At 37.2% G+C, this 23,192-nt stretch overlaps 1 protein-coding gene and 1 pseudogene across 6 annotated transcripts in view; one reads left to right on the forward strand and one right to left on the reverse strand.

Moving 5' to 3' along the window:
* Positions 1-23,192, forward strand: part of TMC1 (transmembrane channel like 1) — a 300,988-nt gene that overhangs the window by 270,404 nt on the left and 7,392 nt on the right. For all 6 annotated transcript variants that reach the window (XM_054689505.1, XM_054689507.1, XM_054689504.1 and 3 more), the window contains 6 exons: positions 555-734; positions 859-1,020; positions 1,738-1,866; positions 11,706-11,773; positions 16,781-17,020; positions 20,540-20,665. In XM_054689505.1, coding sequence (XP_054545480.1) covers positions 555-734; positions 859-1,020; positions 1,738-1,866; positions 11,706-11,773; positions 16,781-17,020; positions 20,540-20,665 — 905 coding nt within the window. The remainder of the gene's footprint in view (positions 1-554; positions 735-858; positions 1,021-1,737; positions 1,867-11,705; positions 11,774-16,780; positions 17,021-20,539; positions 20,666-23,192) is intronic.
* LOC119232914 (ATP synthase subunit f, mitochondrial-like) lies at positions 6,755-7,073 on the reverse strand (annotated as a pseudogene).

A 23,192-nucleotide genomic window follows, 5' to 3' on the forward strand; every position in this document is an offset into this window, starting at 1 on the left:
ATGTGTACTCCTGTTGTTTCTTTGAACGTCCTCTGTTTTCTTTGATAAGATCCATTCCCCCCAAATCTATATTTAGTCCTGATCCCATTTCAAGGAATTCATCCATTCTAATTAATCTCATTAGCCCATAGGCTCATGATTGTTTAATTAGTACTTTAAATTTTGATCTCATTCTTCAAGAAGCTCATTTTCCATTTCCTTTGGAAACCTCGTGAAGTCCTTCACCATATCAGAATCAGTTACCATGTTCATCAGAATCACAGTACATGTTCTTTGTATAGAGAATGAAAAGAATTGCTTCCTTTATTATACCAGAAACTGACTATAATCACTGACACAAAAACAAGCTCATATACAAACTCACCTTGAGAATGTGAGTTGGATTTTGTCTTTATTGTTTTATTAAGATGAAAGTTTTTAAATGCATGAAATACTCTTCCTTAGCTTTTTAAAATATTGAAGAAAACTGGCTGAAATATTGCAGAATTCTGCAGGAAAGTAAAAATAAATTTTAAACACCATTAACCTATTTCATTCCTTGTGTCTTCTTGTAGATGAACATGGTCATGTCCCTATTGGGGATGTTCTGTCCAACATTGTTTGATTTATTTGCTGAGTTGGAAAACTACCATCCCCTCATTGCTCTGAAATGGCTACTGGGACGCATTTTTGCTCTTCTTTTAGGCAATTTGTATGTATTTATTCTTGCCTTGATGGATGAGATTAACAACAAGGTAAGTCTTGTCTGGATAGTCTTTGCCATTTAGCCTCTTGTTACATCCCTAGTCTCACGATTTCCTGCAATGCCTTTGAAATATGTATTGTCTTCAGTTTTATTTCTGTCACTTTGCTTTCTAGATTGAAGAGGAGAAGCTAGTAAAGGCCAATATTAGTCTATGGGAAGCCAACATGATCAAAGCCTACAATGCCTCACTCACTGGAAATACCACTGGGCCGCCCTTTTTTGTGCATCCTGCAGATGTGCCTCGAGGGCCCTGCTGGGAAACAATGGTGGGACAGGTAATGCCACAGACAGAAGTGTATGATAATGAATTGATAAAAATGTCATTATTTCTATCATTAAGTATAGCTTATTTTTATTGCTTATTAGTGAATAATAGCTATTACTAGTACAAGAAGAATATGAAGAACTAGACAGAAGCCATTTTATACAGAAACTTCCAGATTGTGCAAAAATGTATTTTCTTCTTTCCTGCAGCTATTGCTGCAAATCAACTGCAGAAGACTGTTACCTTATGGCACTACAATTGAGTTGCAAATACACCTTTCATTTTAACTCTAGTGCTTTATTGTCACCAAGTAGGGTGTCGATACCACATAAAACCATCCTACACTAATGGGACTTGGAACTGGTGGATCAATACATCCCTCTTCTGTCTCTCAAGTGGTCAATTCTGAGACTTATTTTATATGACTTATTAAGCAGCTCCCCAGAAGGATCAAGAGCATTTCTGTGTGGTCAGTAATTTTCTATCTGATTTTGGTTCTTATGTTATCCTTACAAATTTTGTTTTCAGTAAGAAGACTTAATATTGTCATTTGGAGTGGGGAAAAAAGTTCACTTTGTTAGATATACGTAATTACTTTTATTACTGTCTATTGGAATTTACCCATCTGTTGCTATTTTGAAACATGACAAAGTTGAAAAAGTTGACAAAGAGAGAGAAATGTTACAAGAGAGAAATGCACATTTTAATGCAGATTATATTTCAACAGGAATTTGTGCGGCTCACTGTTTCTGATGTTCTGACAACCTATGTCACGATCCTCATTGGAGACTTTCTCCGGGCTTGTTTTGTAAGGTTCTGCAATTACTGCTGGTGTTGGGACTTGGAATATGGATATGTAAGTGTGATAATCATTGCTCTCTTATTAATTATCCCCTTATAGTTTATTGTTTACACAGACTATACAAGAGGAACATGCCTGAGGATTTAGGAGGTGGGGTCACTTTTTCACATGTCAATAAATAAAGATCAATGAGTATAATTTTAATTCAGAGAGGATCAGAATTGAATATGATGGTTTATAATATTCTGGTAAAATCAGCACAGGGTGGATATAGCAATGGACTTCAATTTGTCTGTTAAAATTATGAATTCAATAAAACTTGGACCCATAGACCACCCCTTCCCTGTGAAGCTTGCTGCAACTTCGAGAAGCAGGGAGGATGGCTAGTGTCAACTGCACATTTTAATAATTCTTTGGAATTACACCACACAAACTCCTGGGCACTTATCATGTGCCAGTCACTGTGCAGTACACTGGGGGATAAAAGAAATCAGTAAATAAGGCTTTTGCTTCATAAAGTCTAACAAGGTAAGCAGGGGCCTGTGGAAGTTTTTAGAGCTAGTTTGCTGATACGGTTCTAGAATGTAGTGGAGATGAATTTTGGCAAGGTGGCTTCCTTTCCCACAACAACAGCACAGGTTTCTCTGAAACTGTCTGATGTTTACTTCATCACCAGCTCATCCTGTATGCTCAATCCTAGGTTACCCCCAAAATTTGGGGCAGTAGCAGAACACACATCACTCTGTTGTCTAATAACACCATCAGCTATCTACTGTCCCTTTTTGCAATGAAACAGTCATGTGAAGGAATTAACCTGAGGGGTTTATAGTACTCATTTCCTTAAAATCTTCCCACTTTGTGTGTACTGAGAATGAAGTTCAAATCCCATTCTAGGGCCTTCAGTACTGTGTATGATTTACTTCTTTTCCATGCCCCTGGCTTATCACCTACCATGTTTGCTCTTGTTTTATGAAGCCCACAAACATTTGGATTCTTTCCTTTTTTAAAAAAAGATTTATTTATTTATGCACATAAGAGCTGGGGTACAGGCCAGAGATGGTGGGGGGGGTGGTGAGAGGATTCACCAGAGACAGAGTGGGGAACAGAACAGGCGCAGAATGACTGAAATACACTGCTGAGAAGAGCAGCGGGTGAGACAGGAGAGGTCTGCTTTGCCATGTGGGTTTCTCTTTGGCTGGGTGGGGATCGAACTTGTGCTGCAGAGTCTGCAAATTGCTTCATAGTGCAGTGCTTAACTCTTGTGCCACCAGGGAGGCCCAGGATTCTTTCGTAAGCTCAAAGACAAGATGATTCCTTGCATTTGTGCTAGTTGTTTCTCCCTCTTGACATGCTGGTTCCTAGAACTTGGCAAGAATTTCTTTCTTGTTATTAAGTACTCAGCTAACTGTCATCTCCTTAGAGCTCCTCTCTGACCATCCAGTCTAATATAGCTCATCAGCACTTTCTTTCAGCATGCTGTTTTTATTTTCTTCATATAATGTAAACTATTTGACAAATTCCTCTTTTAAATGCTTATTAACTGTCTCCTATTAGTAGGAAAACAGTCCTTGACCTCTATGTGCAGAACTGTCTTTGGTTTCTCAGTTCTTGATTATGGCTAGAAAAGAATTCAAAGCCACTTTCAGGCAAAACAACGTGGTGTTAACTTAGTGCCAGTATACTCTGGAAGGTCTCTGAGCCAGCAAAGTCCATGGGAGAACAACTTTCACAAAAGGTGAGGGATTTTTGGCTCATATGGAGTGTTGAGTTTCTTGCTTAGTCTTTCTAGGAAAAAGATTTTATCAGATCCATACTCCATCCTTCCACACAGAGGGGAGAAATCTGGGTGATTTCCTTCCAGGTTCCTAGAGATTAGGGTGGGTATCCACCAGGATGATTTGAAAGTCAACCTCCTCTACTATTCATGTGCTCCCCAGATGTTGTTTTTGTTGTCCCCTGCAGCTTTTTGCTAGTTTCTTGGTTTCTCCCAAATATTGGCCATTCATTATCACAGGACTCCTCCCTGCCCTAACTACCTAATAGTACTATGCTAGTCATATGGCAGCCATTATGTGTTGCCTGACTGATTCGATGTTGAACCTACTCATTCCAGCACCATGAGGAATACTGTACATTGACAGAACTCCACCCAATTCCAGGGATGGGCTCATGGAATCAATTCTCTTTCATTTTCTTGAGTCAGTGATGTCTCCTTTCCAGTGGAGGGTGTTCTTTACTGCTGACTATCTCATGTTCTCTAGTCCCTGGAGAAGTCCTATATCCAGAACAATTTTGATGACGCCAGACTAGATCTTCTGCCTGGCTCTCTGACTTTGAGATTCTACCTTTTATTACATCAACTAGATCACCTTCTCCAAGAATTCCTCTCAAATGAGCCAAGGCAGTTACGTAATGTTGTTTGGTGAACAATAGTGAGGTAATGCTATAGATCCAGGATGCTCTTGCACTGTTCCCATTTGCTGTGATGAGGTATTCAGCTGGCTTGGTTTCATTTCTGTTTTCTTGGCCTGATTCAGCTCTTCTGTGGCAGACATAAAAATTGTCATTTTTTTCTTAGAACATTGTTTGACTTATGCTTGCCTTTTATCACTTACTTCTTTCTTCTTAAGTGCTAGAAAATTTTGCTTCAAATATGAAGTCAATATAATGTGACCTGGATGCATAAGAGATGTTATTAAATGATTTTAATTTATTATTTATTGAGCACTGACAGTGCTCTTGGGTTAATACAAAGTTCAGGAAAGATAATTTCCTCATAGAAAGTGAACTTTCTTTCTTGTTACATTTAAAAGTCTCTGCAGTGAGGAACTCAGCTTTTAAAACATTAAGGTTGGCTAAGTGCCCAAGGACAGAGTAATATATTAAGAAGATGTGGGTATATATAACATGATGAAATACTGTTCAGCTATAAAAAAGATGAGCTCTTGCTATTTGCAACAACAGAGTTGGAACTGGAGTGGATTATGCTGAGTGAGATAAGTCAGAAGGAGAAAGACAAATGCCAGATGATTCATTCATGTGTGGAATATAGATAAACCAAACAAAGGAACTGATAAAACTAAACCAAACCAATACCTAGAAAAATGACTGCAGAATTGAGGCAACTAGAATCAGAAGGAGGGTGGAGGTGGGAATAGTGTGGAGTAGAGCCCAGTGGTCTAGGGCAAAGGCCTGTGGGTGCTTTGATGGTGGGTCTGGTGTGGTAACATGCATCTGAGGAGCTGTGAACCTATTTCCCTAAGACATATACAGTGCTGTAAACCAATATTACCTTAATTAAAAGTAAACAAAAACATGAAGGGTGATGAATATTTGATATGGATCCTATTCTCCTTGATTTACCAAGAGAATAACTTACACAGTTGAGCGACTAAACAGGTATAAACACCACTGTGAGCAAACCTCTTTGCTAAGTGATAAGGGGACACAGAGATGTGAAATATATAAGCCTAAAGAGAGCTTGCAAGCTTAGGTCTGTAGTCTAGATTCAGCTTATAGATATTTTTGTCTTTGATCTGCAAAATGTTTTTTTTTTTTCTTTTAATCAACTGATATTTAAAAACTGGGAGCTTTACATTAAAGAAACAGATTTTTTTTTCTTTTCTTGACATATTGGAAGCTCTGACAACATTAGATTCATATTCCCTATTGGAAAAAATTGACTAGAGCTGAGAAACCACTGCTCACTTGATGAAATGTCCATTAGCCACTTTCTCAAACTCTTTACTCTTTAATCTTGCAAGTTCCCATTGTCAGTTCAGAACAGAAAATATAAATGCCATAAGAAAAAAAATTGCTCTGTGACTTTGGGAGAGAGGAACAGTGAGAGAGCTCAATAGAAACACAAAGATATGAAGGAGGAAGGGACATATGAACCATCTTGAAAGATGATCAGCGTTTTAAAAGATTGTGCTGGAAGAAAACATCCTCAGTGGAAGGATAGGAATAAGACCAGGTCCAGAAGCTGGCAAGTATGGTCAGTGAAGACAGAGATGCAGACTCAACTGGGGCTATTTTAGGGAAAACAAAAAACAAAAAACTGATGAGAATGTATCTCTGATATTCTTTTGGGCTTACTAATTGACAGTATGACCTGAAACTACCTGCCATGAAATGAGGAAGAGTATGAGCTGGATAGAGAAGATACTTTTGAGCATACTTTCTGGAGTGAAAGAGAAAAATTTGTCCATTTCTACCACCACCAAAAAAAAAAAAAAGAAGATGTTTTCTTTCTTTCCTGAAATTCAAAAGGCGTTATGATGGATAATTGTAGCCATCCAGAAAGATGGCTTGATGAAGAGTCAGTAAGAATTTCTGGGTTTCCCATAAAGGGATGAGAACATGGGAAAAGGCACACTGGCTTACTTTGACCTTCCAGTTGAACACTAGATGGAGTCTGTCTTCAGGTAGCAGAATCTTGCTGGCAATTAGGGTTCCACTTCAAGTACAAAACCTCAAGGTACTGATTCATCCTAGTAGATCTAGGACTTTTCCTAGGTCAGTGGCTCTCAAATTCTAATATGCACAAGGATCTCCAGAAGTCATGTGAAAACACATGGTTTCTGATTCAGTAGACCTACGGTGGAGCCTCAAAATTCACTTTTCTAACAAATTCCCAGGTGATGCTGCTGTTTTCGATCTAGGGACCACCCTTGAGAACTACTTCCCGGAATCACAGGCCAGGCCAGCTCTAAGTAGAGGGATTCCAGCTGTGAGAAATGACATTTATGTGATAAAAGTCTGGCAGTTCATTGCAATGACAGCATTCTCTCTGAGATCCTGCCTTGCCTGTCACCACATCCATAGGTAGATGATCTGCCCCAAATAACAAAACTTGCAGCAAGAGGCTGGGTTTTCTTTTTTCTTTTTTCTCAAGCCAGCAATTTTATTGAGTTAATTCTCAATTAAGACAGGAAATGATTCAGGGGCAGCAGGCATAGAAGGTCATGGTCAGGAAGACAGAGGTGCTCTCCTGTGATAACTTATACAGCTGCTCGTGTTTGTGTTCCTTGTAAGAATGACAGTAGTTGAAAAGCATGTAAGCTGCTATCACCATAGAAATCCCGGCCATGCTTCCTTTCTTCACGTTGATGTACTTGCTGTAATATGGGTAGTAACCTCTTTGAAATGCTCCAGCAAATGCCTTTAAGGGGTGAAATCCCTTATTAGTAGACAGATTGGCAGCTACCTTAGTTTGACATCCAAGAGCTTCCTTTCCTTCATGGTATGACTGATGCCATGTTGGGGTCCTCTGGGTTTTTTTTTTTAAGTCCAATGAGCATCATATGTTTTTCTTTGGGGTAGCTGAATAAACTGACCCACCACGAGTAAAGGTCCAAAATAAATAATTTTCAATTCCTTTAACTATTATGTACCTCAGTCTAAATCCTCTATTCCTGGCCCCTAAAATTCTTGTTTGAGCAGCCATTAGCAGGTTTATTATACTTATCCCATTTGAAAAAATTTCAGTATCTCAGGATGCAAGAAAACCTATTTTTTACCCCCAAGCATCATTTACCCTTAAGCTTTTTTAAAAAAAATATTTTACAGGTAATTAAACAAACATACTGCAAATTGATTTTCACTTATATCATCAAAATGTTGCTTTCAGTTTTTTAGAGCATAATATAATTTCACATCTTAAAATAAACTCCACCTGTAAAAGAATGAACATTGATTTTTATTATAGTGTGTAAGAGTGGGGTGCTGTCTTACATTTCTTTCATTTTTAGAGTTGCTGAGTTTAATGCATATTGTAATAAACTCTATTTTAAAAGGTGCTCACAAGGAAGCAGTTCTTTAATATTTGGGTCAATTTTTTTAACCAAGTTTGATTTTAGATTAGAAAAGGCTCTTAGAAACGTCTAGTTCAAAAGTCAGCAAACCCTTTCTGTAAAGGGCTGGATAATATGTATTTTGCTTCTGCAGGTATGATATTGTGATGTAATGAGAAATATTTATTTTGGCATTCATTTCTTGACTGTGGTCAGAGGTCCTAAAAACTTTGTCATTTTTTAAGTGGTAAAGGTGCTAGTGACATCTTTATTTTGGTATTTAATCGTTAACCCCAGTTCCTAGATTTCTTGGAATATCTTGGGCATTAGGAGCATATTTTGTTCTAATGAAACAACTCTTGGTGGACTCCTAGATAGTTTCAGGATGGGAACTGTTCATCAGAAAGACCCAGACATGATTAGAAAGTCGAAACTTTCAGCCCCATCCGCTCTGCCCTCCAGGGATGGGGAGAGGCTTTGGAGAATTAAGAAGTTAATGACGCTGAGCATGATCCCTTCCAACTCCATTCATGTTGCTGCAAATTGCACAAGTTTATCTTTTTTGATTGCTGAGTAATATTCCATTGTGTAAATAAAATAATTTATAAAAAAAAAAAATCAACCTACCCTAAACATTGGTGTTAGCATTATGCTCTAAGGCAGCAGTTAAACAATTAAGCATACATTTCAGAAAATACTCTCACCTTTATTAGCTGCATAAAAAAAGCTCTCTGTTCCTCCAAAAAAAAAAAAGAAGTTAATGACAGTTACATCTAGGTGATGAATCACCATAAAAATCCTTGAACCGGGCCTCCCCTGTTGACGCAGCAGTTGAGTGCTGGGCTGCAAAGCTGCCCACAGCCTCTGCAGCGCCGATTTGATCCCCGGCCACTGGCAGCGAGGGTCCCACATGGTGCGCAGACCTCTCCTGCCGCCCACTGCTCCCCTCAGCAGTGTATTTCCTCAGTCTGCCTGCTCTGCGACTCTCTCTGGCTCTGGTGAATTCTCTCACTCTCACGCTCTTCTGACTGTTCCCAGTGCTTGCATAAATAAATAAATAAATAAATAAATAAATAAATCTTAAAAAAAAAAATCCTTGAACCATTGGGTTCATGGAGGTTCTGTGCTCCCTCCCCCCATATCTTGCCTTAAGCATCTCTCCCATCTGGCTATTCCTGAGTAGTATCCTGTTATAATAAAGTGGTAGTCTAGTAAATTAGCTGTTTTCTTGAGTTCTGTGTGCTGTCCTAGCAAATTATCCAACCTGAGGGAGTCCTGGGAATCTTCACTTTATAATGTTTCTCAGCATAGGTGAGAACCTGCTTTTGCTTAGTGTCTGAGGTAGGACTTACCTTGAGAGTCCATAACCTGTGTGGTCTGTACTAACTCCCTACACACAGTGTCAGAGTTGAGTAGAAATATAGAAAATCTACTTTATGTCCACAGAAATTTGGGGACTTAATTAGGGTAGTGGTGTGTGTATGTGTGTGTGTGTGTGTGTGCGCTTGTGCGTGCCTGTGGAGGGGGGCCACACATCTGTATCAGAAGTATTGTGAGTATAGCAGTTGAGGAAACAGAGAGTTTTCCTTTCAGCTGGTTTTGTTTTAACTACTAAACTCTCCTGTTTCAGTTCCAAACAACCATAGAAAATACATAAATGGATGAATGTGACTATTCTTTTAGAGGTTTATTTCTAAAACAAGTGGTGTTTCAGATTTGACTTATGAACCATTGTTTGCCAACCTCTTGTCTAGCTTGTTTCATTAATCTGTGAGGAAACTCAGGCCCACTGAAATTAAATGACTGGCCTAGTTTGCTCAGAAAACGCAGGGGGAAGTGCCTGCTACTCAGGACTGATCCCAGTCAGATGTCTGTACCACAAATCCACTTGGTACAGTAAGACTGCCCTGAACTCTGTCTTAGTATCAGGTAAATTTACTCATCAAAGATTTTGTTCCTCCAGCTGCCCCTGCTGCAAGTACAGTATGAGACCAGGAGTTCCCTGTGTGTCTCTTGTTCTTTTCTAGTCATATGGATATAAAAATACTCATCTCAAACAACCTTTAAGAAGTTAGTGGGCTTGGAAGAGTAAAGAAAATGTGCATCCAAAAGGGTGATTTTTTTCATTTTCTATAGTTTTTTTCCCTAAATGACGACACTTCTAAAAAAGTCAGGTTGAAGGTTGAATTCTTAAATTGACACAGAGAAGAGCTGACCCAAGGTCACAGATGGTGCAGGTCACCTGATGGAACTTGTGTCAGCTGGGTTTCCTCATTTCACAGGGCTCCAGAGAAAAGGGTTGATGATCCAGACAAAGCATTTCTGTGAAGAGAAAAACTCATAGTCAGTGTTTCTCAAGATAAAGGCATTTAATTTTTTCCATGATTTCATTGCTGGTTTTGGAAGAAAAAGCTACAGGTCACTCCAACCTCTTTGCATCTTGTGAACATCATGCTTTTAGATAATCTGCAAACTAGTGAAACACATTGCATATCCTTTAGCAGTATCTTGAGTGCATTTATGCTGACATCCTCCAGGTTATCTTTGCCTTGCTGTTATAGAGGACTTCTTATGATTTCATTGTGTATTTTCTGATCATTTTATCTTGTTATTTAATGATTGTTTTGTTGTTTACTCCCTAAAGTTGCAGTTTACTCCTTAAATTTCTTGCAAGGTACATCACCCATATATTTCAGTTGACTAGGAAGTTAACATTGTTTTTTGGGAAAGTGATGAGGTTGAGGCCTGGATTCATGAACTTTTGTGGCAAAGCATTGGAAAATTGTAATTTTTTTGGCATTACAAATCAGAGAACTTTTCTGTCTTATTATGCAAGTATTTTGGGTTCTTGGATTTGAAAAAAGGTTAGGTCATGTTAGGAAAGTGTTAAGTCTGGGTGTGTGTGTGTGTGTGTGTGTGTGTGTGTTGGGAGGGAGTTATTATGAGGGTGTGTATTATCTGAAGCCATACCTGCAAATGTCAGGCTCTGGAATACTGCTGTCTTATCACTCTGTTAGTCTCTCTTTCATGTTTTTTTTTTCCTCATGTTAGCAATTAGTCTACTCACTGATTATTCTCTGTCTCAAATTAAATAGGATCTGGTTTTATTGTCTTGGATAATTTGCATTAATCCCATTCTATAGCAAATTGCCATCTAGGATGCATAAAGTGTCAGCAGGAAACCTTTGAACAGGCCACCCTAGGATAGCTGTCTACCTCATTTCCTATATGTGCCTCTCAGCACAACAGCCTGGTGTTTCTGATCCAAGCAGGAGAGTTCACCTGGGAGACCAACACTGGATGAATTAAATAATTTCTTGAACTTCTGCTGCATTTCTTTCTCTGTATTTATTTTAATATAGAAGTATTTCACATTTTTTGTTGAAAAATATTTCAAAACATACCAAACTTAGAAATGAAAATAAAAACCATAATCCATCACCGACATGTAACAGTATTAAGCTTGCTTGTTACTTTCATGTCTGTTCCCTATGCATAGTTTCATATAGAGTTAATCAAAATACTGAATGTATAATTTCAATTTTACATTTTTTGCTTGACATTAGAGTATATTTCTCTTATTTATGTAAGTATTATTCCATCAATGATTGTAATTAGCTGCAATATATAACATAGTATAGATACACTGTGTTTACTGAAACAAAAGTTGGGTGGTTTCATCTCTACTTATTAAAATTTATTAGCCTTTAAGATTACTTTGTTAAAACAAATTCCTAGAAGCAGAACTACAGGGGCAAAGAGAATGAAGTTGTTAAAGAATTTATTACATTTTGTCAATTTGTTTTTCTAAAAGATTGCTTCAGTTTTCACCAGCAGTGTATGGAAGAGTCCATCTTGTCATACTTTCACAGCACTAAATGACAGACATTTATTTATATTGTATTACTATGTTAAGAAGGTTGCTGTCTTATTTTATTTATTGCTAATTTTTTATCATATTGATAATTTTCCTCTTATTGCTACAAAAAAATAAAGTAGTTGAGAGTCTAGCTCAAACTGTGTTTAAACATGAAACAGTTTCCTTTCAATTTTTACCATGTGAGATGCTAATTTAATGAACATGTGTGTCTCCTCCAGCCCTCATACACGGAATTTGACATCAGTGGCAATGTCCTCGCTCTGATCTTCAACCAAGGCATGATCTGGTAGGCCAACTGTTCATCACTCATAGAAAAGCCTCCAAGATTATTATTGCATAAAACACTATATACTGGTGTCATAGGAGAACACAATCTGTGTCTGACTCAGTATTTACCTTTGCAAACTGGATGTCTTTGAATGGTTCACTTTTTCCCCCCACATCCTAAATCTTGGTCCTCAAAAGCATCTTGCAGAGTACGCCTTTCTTCAGATGATAGGAATCTGTGTTCTGGTTGGAGATTATTTGAAGTCTTCTTATTCTGTTATCACTCTAGGAACTTACAGTGAAATGTGAATGATCCCAAAGCCACATTACATATGAAATGAATTAATATAAGGCCTTGTTGAGAAACTAACTTTATTTTCATGTCACTATTGAATATATTTAAAATACAACTTATAGCCACTTTTGAAAGACTATCTTACCAAACCCTAAATTCATAGAGATGAAAAACCTTTTAGGGAGGTTGAGTTAAAAATATGGTCTTTATTCTGTAATATGTTTTATAGGACCATTTGCACATCCCAATTATTTCTTTTGATGTGCAAAGGATTGTCATATCTTTTATTTAATGAAGGCATTCTCACTGTAAACACTGACAGGTTAAGATAGTTGATTAAGTAGAAACCATTTGTTTTTTTTTGTTTTTTAAGTAGAAACCATTTTGAATTTAAAAAGTGAATCATAGCATGCAATTCACCTGGGGACCATGTATCTTAGGAGTGTGTCACTCCTAACTCAGGGCACCCCAGCCCATGGCTGAACTTCTTTATTCTGCTGATATGTCTAATATTATATGGTGCCACCAACCACACCATTGTCCTGAGCACAAGTACCAGTAACTAGCTACAGTTTTTGCATGAGCTTCATATATTGTTCAAATTCTTCAACTGTAGGTGACCTGAATTATGAAAACTTTGTGAGCCTGGACCCTTCTGAAAATGTGAAAATCATCTTCCGTAATGTAAAGACCAAAACTAAGGGCCCCCTTGTCTTGCCATGGGGCCTGTCAAATCCCTTTGCCTTACAATCAATCAATAGGAGAAATGACTATAAAGAGATCATTGTTTCCATTGTTAGATAGGTTTAAAATGTGAATTCTTGTTCCCTAGTTTTCCAAATTTTGTAGATTATGGCTCATGTGTTCAGACAGTCATTAAGGAGTGAAATGTTTCCTTTATTTTCCCAAGCAAGGAGGAAAGTCAAGGTGGTCTAAATGTGATGACTGTCAGAGATAGTCAAGGAAGCAGTTCCTATGGGCTCTGGGATTTTCCTTTCTTGGAGGGGATTCTGCTGTCATGGCAGAAAATGGCTAACATTGCTAGTGGAGTAATGAGAAACCAGTGCCTTATAACAGCTTTAAAACTCCTAGTCCCTTACACAGATTGTCATAAATCCCTCAAGCCTGGTGGGTACCATTTGTACAAACATATGGCGTGTGCCTATTTCTTGTTTTTTCAGATTTAAGACAACAGGTTGGCCTAGAAATTATTTTTAATTATCAGAAAAGCTGTTGCAATAGCTGTCCTGACAGGTTTCAGTTGTAATTTTGCAACTATTTAGTCCACTATTGTTCATATTGAAATTTTTAAATATATAAAATCTTATCCATTTTTCTCAGGGGTAGACCCATTATCAAAATCTCTACATTATCATCATACTATCACATTTTATGTATTCACCCTTCAGATTTTGGTGAAGAATTGCTTCTGTAAGTTTGAAGAGGACTTCAGAAAATGATTGTGTTTTATTGCATGTACAAAATACTGATCCACTCAGGAAAATGAATAACTATAAGAAAGTGAAAATCAAAATCAACAAAAAACTATGAACCAGAGACACTTTTTGGGGGGTGGGGGCCGGGAGGGGAGGGATTGGGGTCAGAATGGGGCATGTGCAGTTGTATGGGGGAATATAAAAATAAAATTTATTATTAAAAAAAAAAAATACTGATCCACCTTCCAGAGTACCGGAAGCAAGATAGCTATTATTTACCTTCAGGTCAATGTTTTATGCAAATACTCTTTTTTAAGTCTCAGGACTTTGGTAAGGGAGTTGGGATGTGGTGTGGCAGGTTATGTGTGGAGAGTGTGTAATCTAAGCTTATCAGGCTGCTACAGTACAGGGTACACACACATGTTAATCCACTAGATTATGAGGCATGAGGCTTGAGTTTGGCCATTTTCTACAGAAACAAAAGAGCATTTTGTATTAAGTTCCATTGGCTGATGACTGGAGATGTTCTGTTTCTGCTTTAGGAGTTTCTGAGTAGAGGGTGTTATTTATGCCAATGTTATTAAAGTCAAAAATTTACAGGCAAAATCCATTTTTCTATGAGTTGGTTAAAATGATCCATAGCACTTGATGCCACATTTTTATTTTTCTATAGATGGTAGAGGTTACTATAATCATGCTTTTAAATAATGAAAGCACATCTTATCTTTAGCATAGCAGGATGGAGAGGCAGAGAACAGAGAGAGAGAAAGACACACACACACACACACACACACACACACAGAGAGAGAGAGAGAGAGAGAGAGAGAGAGAGAGAGAGAGAGGGTCTGGATATTTCTGTAGCACTGTCTCTTTACCTTCCCTCCTGCCAGTCTTCTCAACTTTTGCTAATAGTTTATCTGATATGTACAGTGTCACTGGAGTAATAATGGGACCTAAATAAAGGAAGCTTTCATTTGATTTGATGATCTGGAAGAAAAACATTTTATAAAGCTATAGTATTACAATGATCTTTAACTGACAAATGATGGGATCAAGTCTGGGTGAGGGGCTTAGTGAATCAAGCTGATTAATGAGTTACAAACAAAAATACAATGAGTTTAAGGTTTAGATATCACAGTGTCAGAAACCTGTTTTTCTAGGTAATGTTTCTTCAAGTCATTTGTTCAAAATACCTATGTGATAGTTGTTTTGAAGTATTGAGATTTATTTATCTATAGGTGAATGTGCATGTAATATGTGTCTACAGTATGTACATATGCATACAGGTAAGTGATGCACATGTGTCTAAAGGTACAAATGTATGTGGCTTTAGGCAAGTCTAAGTCTTGAGGTGTGTACAAAATCCTCTCTTAAGATAAACTAGATTGGGCAGTAATGAAACACAACCCCGAAATCTTAGTGGCTTATGAAAACAAAAGTTTATTTCTTTTTTGCTCTACATCCCCAACATGGGTTGGTAGAAAGCTCTGCTGTATTAAGTTTCCCTGACTGTGAAGTCTCTGTTTCTAGATTTATAAGATAATTCATCTGAATTATTGCTGGTCTGAGTGGTAGAGAGAGAGGGAAGAGAGCAAAAAACCCTCATTTTTAATTCTGTTTTATTGGGCAAAACAAGTCAGATGGCCAAATCTGACTTTTAGAAAGGGGAGCGCATCACCATTCAAAACATATTACAAAACAAATATTGACAGTTGGGAATATAACCTAGTACTTTGCAATTCCGATCTCTTAGCTGGAAGTGTTAATCACTCACGTTTTGGGGATTCCATGTTCTCTTTATTATCCTTGTAGCCAAGATACACTGTATTGTTCCAAAGTCTATCCTCTCATTTATTTTTAATTAATAAAATTTATGTCAAATAGAGTTCTTAGGTTTATAGCAAAACTGAATGGAATTAAATACAGTTCCTACATGCTTCCTTCCCCTAGCATGTACAACCTCTCCCACTGTTGACACCCTCCACTGGAAAGATACATTTTTGCAACTGATGAACCTACACAGACACATCATTATCACACAAAGTTCATACCATTTCAAAAAATAATTTAACTTCCTACAATGCCTGTGATCAATTCAGTATGTTAAAACATTATTCAGGTGTGCTGTGTAGAATTCTATCAACAAGACTACCCAGATTGTGGAAAGATTCCACTTTTCAGTGAAATGGCTTACTGCTTTGTTCCCCACATTCACTTAGAGCAGAAATGAATTTCTTCATCTATTTCAAACTTCCCCATATAAACCAATATACATTGTATTGGTTCAAACAATTGCTCTGTGTATCTAAGAAATATAAAATGCTAACTCTAATTAGAATTACTGAGGATATTATTATAGATAGGATAGTTTAAAAGATAGAACTCTGCTTGTACTCTTAAAATAAGTGCACATGTTTTCTCATTTGGTTTTGGACTGTTCAATTGCTATAAATATGACTTCATGGTGCTAGTGGATTTCCTCAAAGAAAATTGAAATTTAGTTTGTTGAAAACTCCCACAAATTCATCTAGTAAAAGTGACTTATGGTAAGTGGCTCTTGTATAAAAGTGGCATTTTAAAATCCTTTTTAAAAATCAAAGGTTCAAAGCAGTGAATTTCTAGGATCAGCTAAACTAAGAAAGCAGCAGATAATCTAAATTAAATGAATGTGTTAAATTTTCATCTCAAAAGCAATAATAGATTATCAATAAAACATGGCCTATTATTAGATACAAATGCATTATTCCCTTCAACTCTAAAATACATGGCAGCCACAAATGGTAAGTAATATAAAGCAAAGAAATTTTATTTTAATTTTTTCTCTTTCATTAAACAAAAATTAATTTGCCAGTACCAAAGTAATTAATGCAGATGCCCAATTAATCTGAGTAGAATGAGTGTTTTTAAGGGACAATTATAAAAAATGTTAAATATGTAGATACAGTAATCAATGATATGAAATTAAGTTTATTAAGGGACATTAAGTTTATTTTAGAAGTAGAAGAAATAAGTTAACAAATAAATTGTTGTTTAAATTTTCTAATGATAGCAGATGTTGTTAGTAACCAGCATAATTTCTAAGAAAATTATATTTTAAATGCCTATAATAATGGAGATGGTAAAATATGTATGAAAGATAAAATAGATAAGTCAGATTTATTTATAAAAAGAGTTTGCCTGGTTAAAAGTGATAATATATTTTCTGTCTGTGCAAATAAGTATAATGTAAAATAAGCCTGTATGTGACTGTTATGGAGAGAAGACTAACTGAGCAGAATTCTGTTTTTCTTTCTAGGATGGGTTCCTTCTTTGCTCCAAGCCTCCCAGGCATCAATATTCTTCGACTTCACACATCAATGTACTTCCAGTGCTGGGCCGTGATGTGCTGCAATGTTCCCGAGGCCAGAGTCTTTAAAGCTTCCAGATCGAATAATTTCTACCTGGGCATGCTATTGCTCATCCTCTTCTTATCCACCATGCCTGTCCTATACATGATCGTATCCCTCCCACCATCTTTTGATTGTGGCCCCTTCAGGTTCTTGCCTTTGAAATTTCATTTGGGTATAGTTTTCTTCCAGTTGTGTAAATGTGATTGGCATTCATTGTATGGCTATATTCCTGCAAAAACAATGGCATTTTGGTGATAGAAATACGTTCATCCAGGCTCATTATTTGACATGGAGATTCTTAGGCAAGTTCCATCTACTTTCTAATTTGGGAATCATCAAAGAAAAAATAATTTAGCTGTTCCATTCTCTGCCTGGAGAAAATATGAGCAATGAATCTGAGCTATTTCCATATAAGGAGATAGCAAAGAGTAAGGTTTGATTATGTTTGCCTGGATGTAAAAGTTTTTCTTATACTAGGTCATTACATGTAGACATCATAAATTTTTGCTACTTCTCACATCTCACAAAATTGATAAAACTAAAAAAAGAAAACAATAAGTAATGCAGAATACCTCACCTATTTATTATCTAAATAATAAATTATTATCTAAATAATAATAATAAATTACTATCTAAATAATAATAAATATAAATAAGGTCACACATTTTGTGATTTCATTACTGCATACTAGTAAAAAAAATAATGGTTCTCATGTATATTTTCACCTAAATAGCAAGGATAAATCACTCAAGTCAAAGAATCAACGAATTTAAGAAGGCTCTTTGATCCAAGTTAGAAATATACTTTTCTATAGTTCCTAATGATTGAGTTCTCTCTCTGACATTCATCAGGAAAGCAAAGTCCCTGGATCTAGAGAATTGACATTTCATTCCTTTAAAAAAAGTCTCCCAAGATTCTCTGCATTTGAAGTCACTGGTCAGCGTACATTTGAAGTATTTCTCCTTTTCAGTGAAGGAAATGTGAATGTGAAAAGTCATGTGAATGACAAGCATGATGCAATAATGACCACATATAATTTCTTCTTTATGCTGTCAGACCTAAATTTTTAAATCAAAGTGAAAAAGGTTATTGCCCACTTTACTGCCCAATTTTGCTTTAATAATAGTCTGAGTTATTGTTACTTTGCAGGAAAAGAAAGAAAATAATGAGCCAGTAGACAGGACCAAGGTGGATTAAGTTCTTTCCTGCTCAGAAAACTGATGTTGACAAATCCTGTTCATTCTTTTTTCTTCCCCTCCCCGCCACCACGCCTCCCCATCCCACCAACCCTTACCCCTGCAGGCTGAAATAAATACTGCAAATAGTGACATCTGGAGACCAACTATGACATTGCAGTCTTGAAGGAGAGATTGTTCCTAATCCTTAAATCTCAAGAGTTAAGGATCTTGAGATTCTACAGATAAGACCTCCAAAAACTTGAGTTAATTGCAATAATTACAAATCACTCACATAACTAAATATCTGAGATAAATTTTTAATTGAAAGTTGATCCTCCTCAGAAAAATGTATCAAAGGTAGCAAAGACACAGGGAATTCCCAGATGCTAGTAATTTTGCATTGAGGGCACAGGGCTGCTAACAAGACTTTTGTAAGACATGAGTATTTTGTAAAATTCCAGCCCCTCTCCCCCATCTTTTAACCACTTTCATCCACCATAGCCCCAGTGGATAGATATGAGGGGTAAATTATCTCATCCCTTCTTTTCCTACTCACTTCCCTCTTTCCTCTGGCTGCACTCCATATGACAAGTCCATTAGAATGAAGTGGAATAGCTGAAATAATCTTTAATTGTCTGTAAACTTGATTGTTCCTTATATATTATAGTACTTGCTAATTAGTATGTAGATCTGCAAATGTGATTGAAAACTTGTACCTCTGTAGTCCAGTGACTCCTGACACAATGCTTAGAGTCTGAATCTATTGAAAGATATTATTAGTTAGATCAGGAGAAAAAAAAAATTGATCTGGAACCTGTAGGTCATGCTCATTTAATAACTGAGGATTTTTTAGAGATCAAAAACAAAAAGTGAGGGGTCTCCCTGATGGCCTAGGGGTTAAGTCTCAGCACTATCACTGCTATAGCCTGAGTTCAATCCCTGGCCAGGGATATAACCCACATTGCAGCAGACCTTTCCTGTCTAGCCCACTACTCCCCTTAGCATTGCATTTCAGTAGATCCACCTGTTCTATTCCCCACTCTGTCTCTGGTGAATCCTCTCACACCCCTAACCCCCATACCTCTGGCCAATACCCCAGTTTTGCTATACATAAATAAATGAAATAAATATTAAAAAATTGAAACAAAAATATTATATTGCAAGTTATACCAACCATTATTCTGATGATGCTACAACTTGGTGATAATCTAATATCTTCTCAGAAAATTACATCTTTTCATAGTAGAATCAATATGCATATACAGAAAAAAATAACATAATCAATATTCTTTTTATAGTTCTGAATATTATAAACTATGTTAAGGCAGATATTTTTCGAGTTTATAGGGTCTGATTCTTCCCTGAGTGGGTCAAGAGCAAACTCATTAAAGACCTTTACTTTTTAAGCTTATTTTCCTTCTCTTCCCTTTTTTTGTTCTTAGTAGTAGAATCCCATCTGGTTTTCATTAGGGCCTACCTATGCAGAAGAAATACTGAGAAAGGATTCATCGTCCAGTGTGGTTCTAATTAAAGAAATCTGGTAGAAAATGACCTACAAGCTATTACATGGAAAAGAGATATTGGATTATATTTGGATTTTATTCTGTTAAACTAATCCTTATCCACATTTCCAAGCCTACTTAAAACTCGAGTACATTATTGATTCAGCCCAAAAAGCATGTTCTCCATCATAGGAGGTAGGCTCGCTGGCTGAAGTATATGTTTACGTACTGTTTATAAAAAAGTATTTCTAACAAAACCATAGAAATGCAGTGTAGAGTGCAGGAACAGACACGGTGCAGGTTTTCTAAGATCCCATGCAGAACGGGTAAAGGAGGAGTCGGAGTCCTTAGTAGCTTTTGCAGGTCTTTTATTGGGGTTACCAGGTACACAGCAGGCAGGGGTGCTAGGGGCCCGGGAGGCTGGCAGTCCTCCCAGCCCCCAGCAAATCTGCACTCTCTCTGGGCTCTCTCGCCTTCTCTCTGCTTCTCTTCTTCTTTCTCGGCTTCTCTTTTGGCTTCTACTCGGCTTCTTGGCTTCTGCTGGCATCCCTGTGTCGCCACCCTTAACAGCACAGTCTTAGCCCAGGTGAATCCCATCTACCTATGCCCACACCCTACTCCAGGTGCCCGCCATCAGGCATGCATTCAGGACATCAGGGATCCATCATCTATCCTGATGGCGGGAGGGCAGAAAAGCCTGACATTTTTCCTTACCCTACATGCAGTTTAAAAAAAAAAATCTTCTAATGCTGGGGTTACTTTCCTAACTATGTTGACTATGAATTTATGTTTATAACATGTCTCATATTATATCCATTATGTTGATAATATGAGGTCCAAGTGTCAGCAGTTGTTGGTTAATCAGATTCCTAACCTGAAGGAGTACTTACGCGGTGTTTGAGGAAGATTGCTACTTTTCTTGCTGTAACCATTGCTTTTCCGTGTTTTAAATAAACTTCTATCCCCTTTTATTTTTCTTTCCAGTGGCAAAAATAGGATGTTTGAAGTCATTGGAGAAACACTGGAGCATGATTTCCCAAGCTGGATGGCAAAGATCTTAAGACAGCTTTCTAATCCTGGACTGGTCATTGCTGTCGTTTTGCTTATGGCGTATGTGCATTCCCTCCTCAAAGAAAGAGGCTTTATAATGCTCTTGCCTTTTAAGTTTCAGCTTTTTCAGCTCTCTTACTCTCCCCAAGGGTTGTGCTGTGACCTAATCAAATTCAGCATAATTACATGGTGGTGAAAAGCTAAAATTCATGAGCCATGTTCTGATCCTATTGGATGTAATTCATAGCCATCTGCATCTGTCTTTGCTTGCCTAGGATTATAAGATTTGTTCCCAAGTAACTAAAATAATTATCAGTAAACAGCTAAAGCAAGGGAAACATAAATGCTAACTGCTAAATCTAATCAGCACATTGAGCTTCCCCCCACCTCCCAGCCCCCACATCTTATTTCATAAAGCAGATGGCTGTGAACACACAGAAATGATGAGTCTCTAAGTTAATATTTCTCTGGAGAGCCCTATAGGGTATATTTTAAGACTAAAACCTTAAGAGGCCTTAAAAACTACCCTGTCCTTGATACTAGAGGCTCATCGATAATTGTGTGTCCATGATAATAGAATCAGAATACTGGGCAGGTCTTGGAAAGTTCACTTAGTCTACATCCTCAAAGTCAGGTGATAGCCAAAGGGGTACTTTGGAAGGGGTTTTTCCTCCCATATTGCTTTTATTGGCTTCTGACTCTTGGACACCACAGGTACACTTACATTCTAAACAAAAATATATGCTTTCTATGAAAGAGCTACAAAAAGTACCCTAATCCTTCCTTTCAGTCCCTGAGGCCCCTTCTAAATAGAAAGTCTAAAACCACCCTCAGAGACACTTTAGAAATAAACCAGATGCAAAGGGTTGGATTTACTTAAATAAAAGCAAAACAGGGATTTGAAGTAAATGAGCAGGGTCCTGGTGCAAGTTGTTACCAGCATCTTTGTGAAGATCATGGTTGCTACCTTCTTCAATTTTACCAAATAAAAAATTGACTTAATGGCAGGGGGTCGGGGGAGGTCTGGAGGGGTTGTGACATTTCATAGGTAAGAAATCAGAAAAATGGTAATAGGAAAAAGTAGGGCTTTGACAGAGAATCCAGCACTCATCCTTTTACACCTTGACAACTCCCTTGAGGGAATGTCATCGCCTATAGGGATAATTAAACATTAAAACCGATTACTATTGTATATTACAGAGCCTTGATCATGGAGTGACGTTAAGAATCTGATAGTAAATCTTTGGTGCACATATGTTAGAAAATGACCTACTGGATGCAGTATGTTTTACCAGATGGCCCTTGAAGGGATTTTCCTTCTCTACGTTTTCATGATACAGTGGCTTCTGAAAGCTTGTTAAGTATCCTGTGGCCTTTAAAAGTCAAGGCTCTTTAGTGATATAAATGAGATCTTGTTTTAAAAAAAAATCTGCAAAACTTAATGTCCAATTTTATTACTATATTCTTAATTTATTGAGAGACATTTATTTTTAAGCAAAGAAACATAAGGTTGTTCAAATGCCACTAATTGAAGATTTAATAAGCTGTTGCAAGTGTGTGGAAGAGAAGCTAATACTACCTATTTCCCAGCACTATCTGCATATTAACTCATTTAATTTCCACAATAACCTTAAGAAGCTATCCTGGTAATCATATTAATAGTGTGTGGAAGATCTGCCCCAAATCAAATGACTAATAAATGAATCTAAATACATGTTTTCCTGTTCTCCACCTTTTATTCTCCCCTCTTATTTGCAGCACCAGACACAGAGTTCAGGATGAGTGGGAAAGAAGTCTTGTCAGGGATGGTCTACATCCAGGTGGACACACTTTCTCTTAAAGGGATAGATTACAGATATTTTAGACTTTGTGGGTCAGGTGACAACATTGAGGCTATTATGTAAGTACTTATGTAATCATTAAAAATGTACAAACCATTCTTAATTCATGGGCCATACAGAAAGACTGAAAGTCAGTTTGGCCTGGAGACCATAGTCTGCTGACCCCTACACAGAACATCTAGAGGAAAGCTGGCAAGATTTCAGGGTCAATATATGTCCCACAAGATTGCTTTTAGTTCTGAGATTGTGATTTAAAACCAAATTGTTTATTGCCAATTTGATTTTTTAAATCCTGAGTTCTCATCTCCCACTTTATGGGCCCTGTGCAATTGGCTTGGCTTTTTATGACTTTTAATTAGAGAATGCTACATGTTATAAGCATTTTAATTCCCCCAATGAATCATATTAAATCAGCTAGGGTGTTTTTTGGGTAACTGAATAGAGTTCAGGTTAGTTCTCTGCAGACAGTTCATTCCTTTAGAAACTAGAAAATGATTTATGAGTAATTATCTAAGGTACATTATGAGGCAGGAAAAAAGTGCTAGAAAAATAGACAATCCAGAATTGCAAATGACTTGTGAAGACTTTGAGTTCATTTTCCAAATCCAGGAATTATTCTAAGAAAATCCTTATAATGTGGGCATGCAGCCAGCCAGACAGACAGCCAGACAGAGACGGACACACACACATTTATTGAGTACCTACTTCATGCCAGATAGTGTACCAGATATTTTCATGTATGTAAT

This window comes from Talpa occidentalis, unplaced genomic scaffold (assembly GCF_014898055.3).
Source record: "Talpa occidentalis isolate TD23 unplaced genomic scaffold, MPIMG_talOcc4v2.1 talOcc4.7, whole genome shotgun sequence".
Lineage (NCBI taxonomy): Eukaryota > Metazoa > Chordata > Mammalia > Eulipotyphla > Talpidae > Talpa > Talpa occidentalis.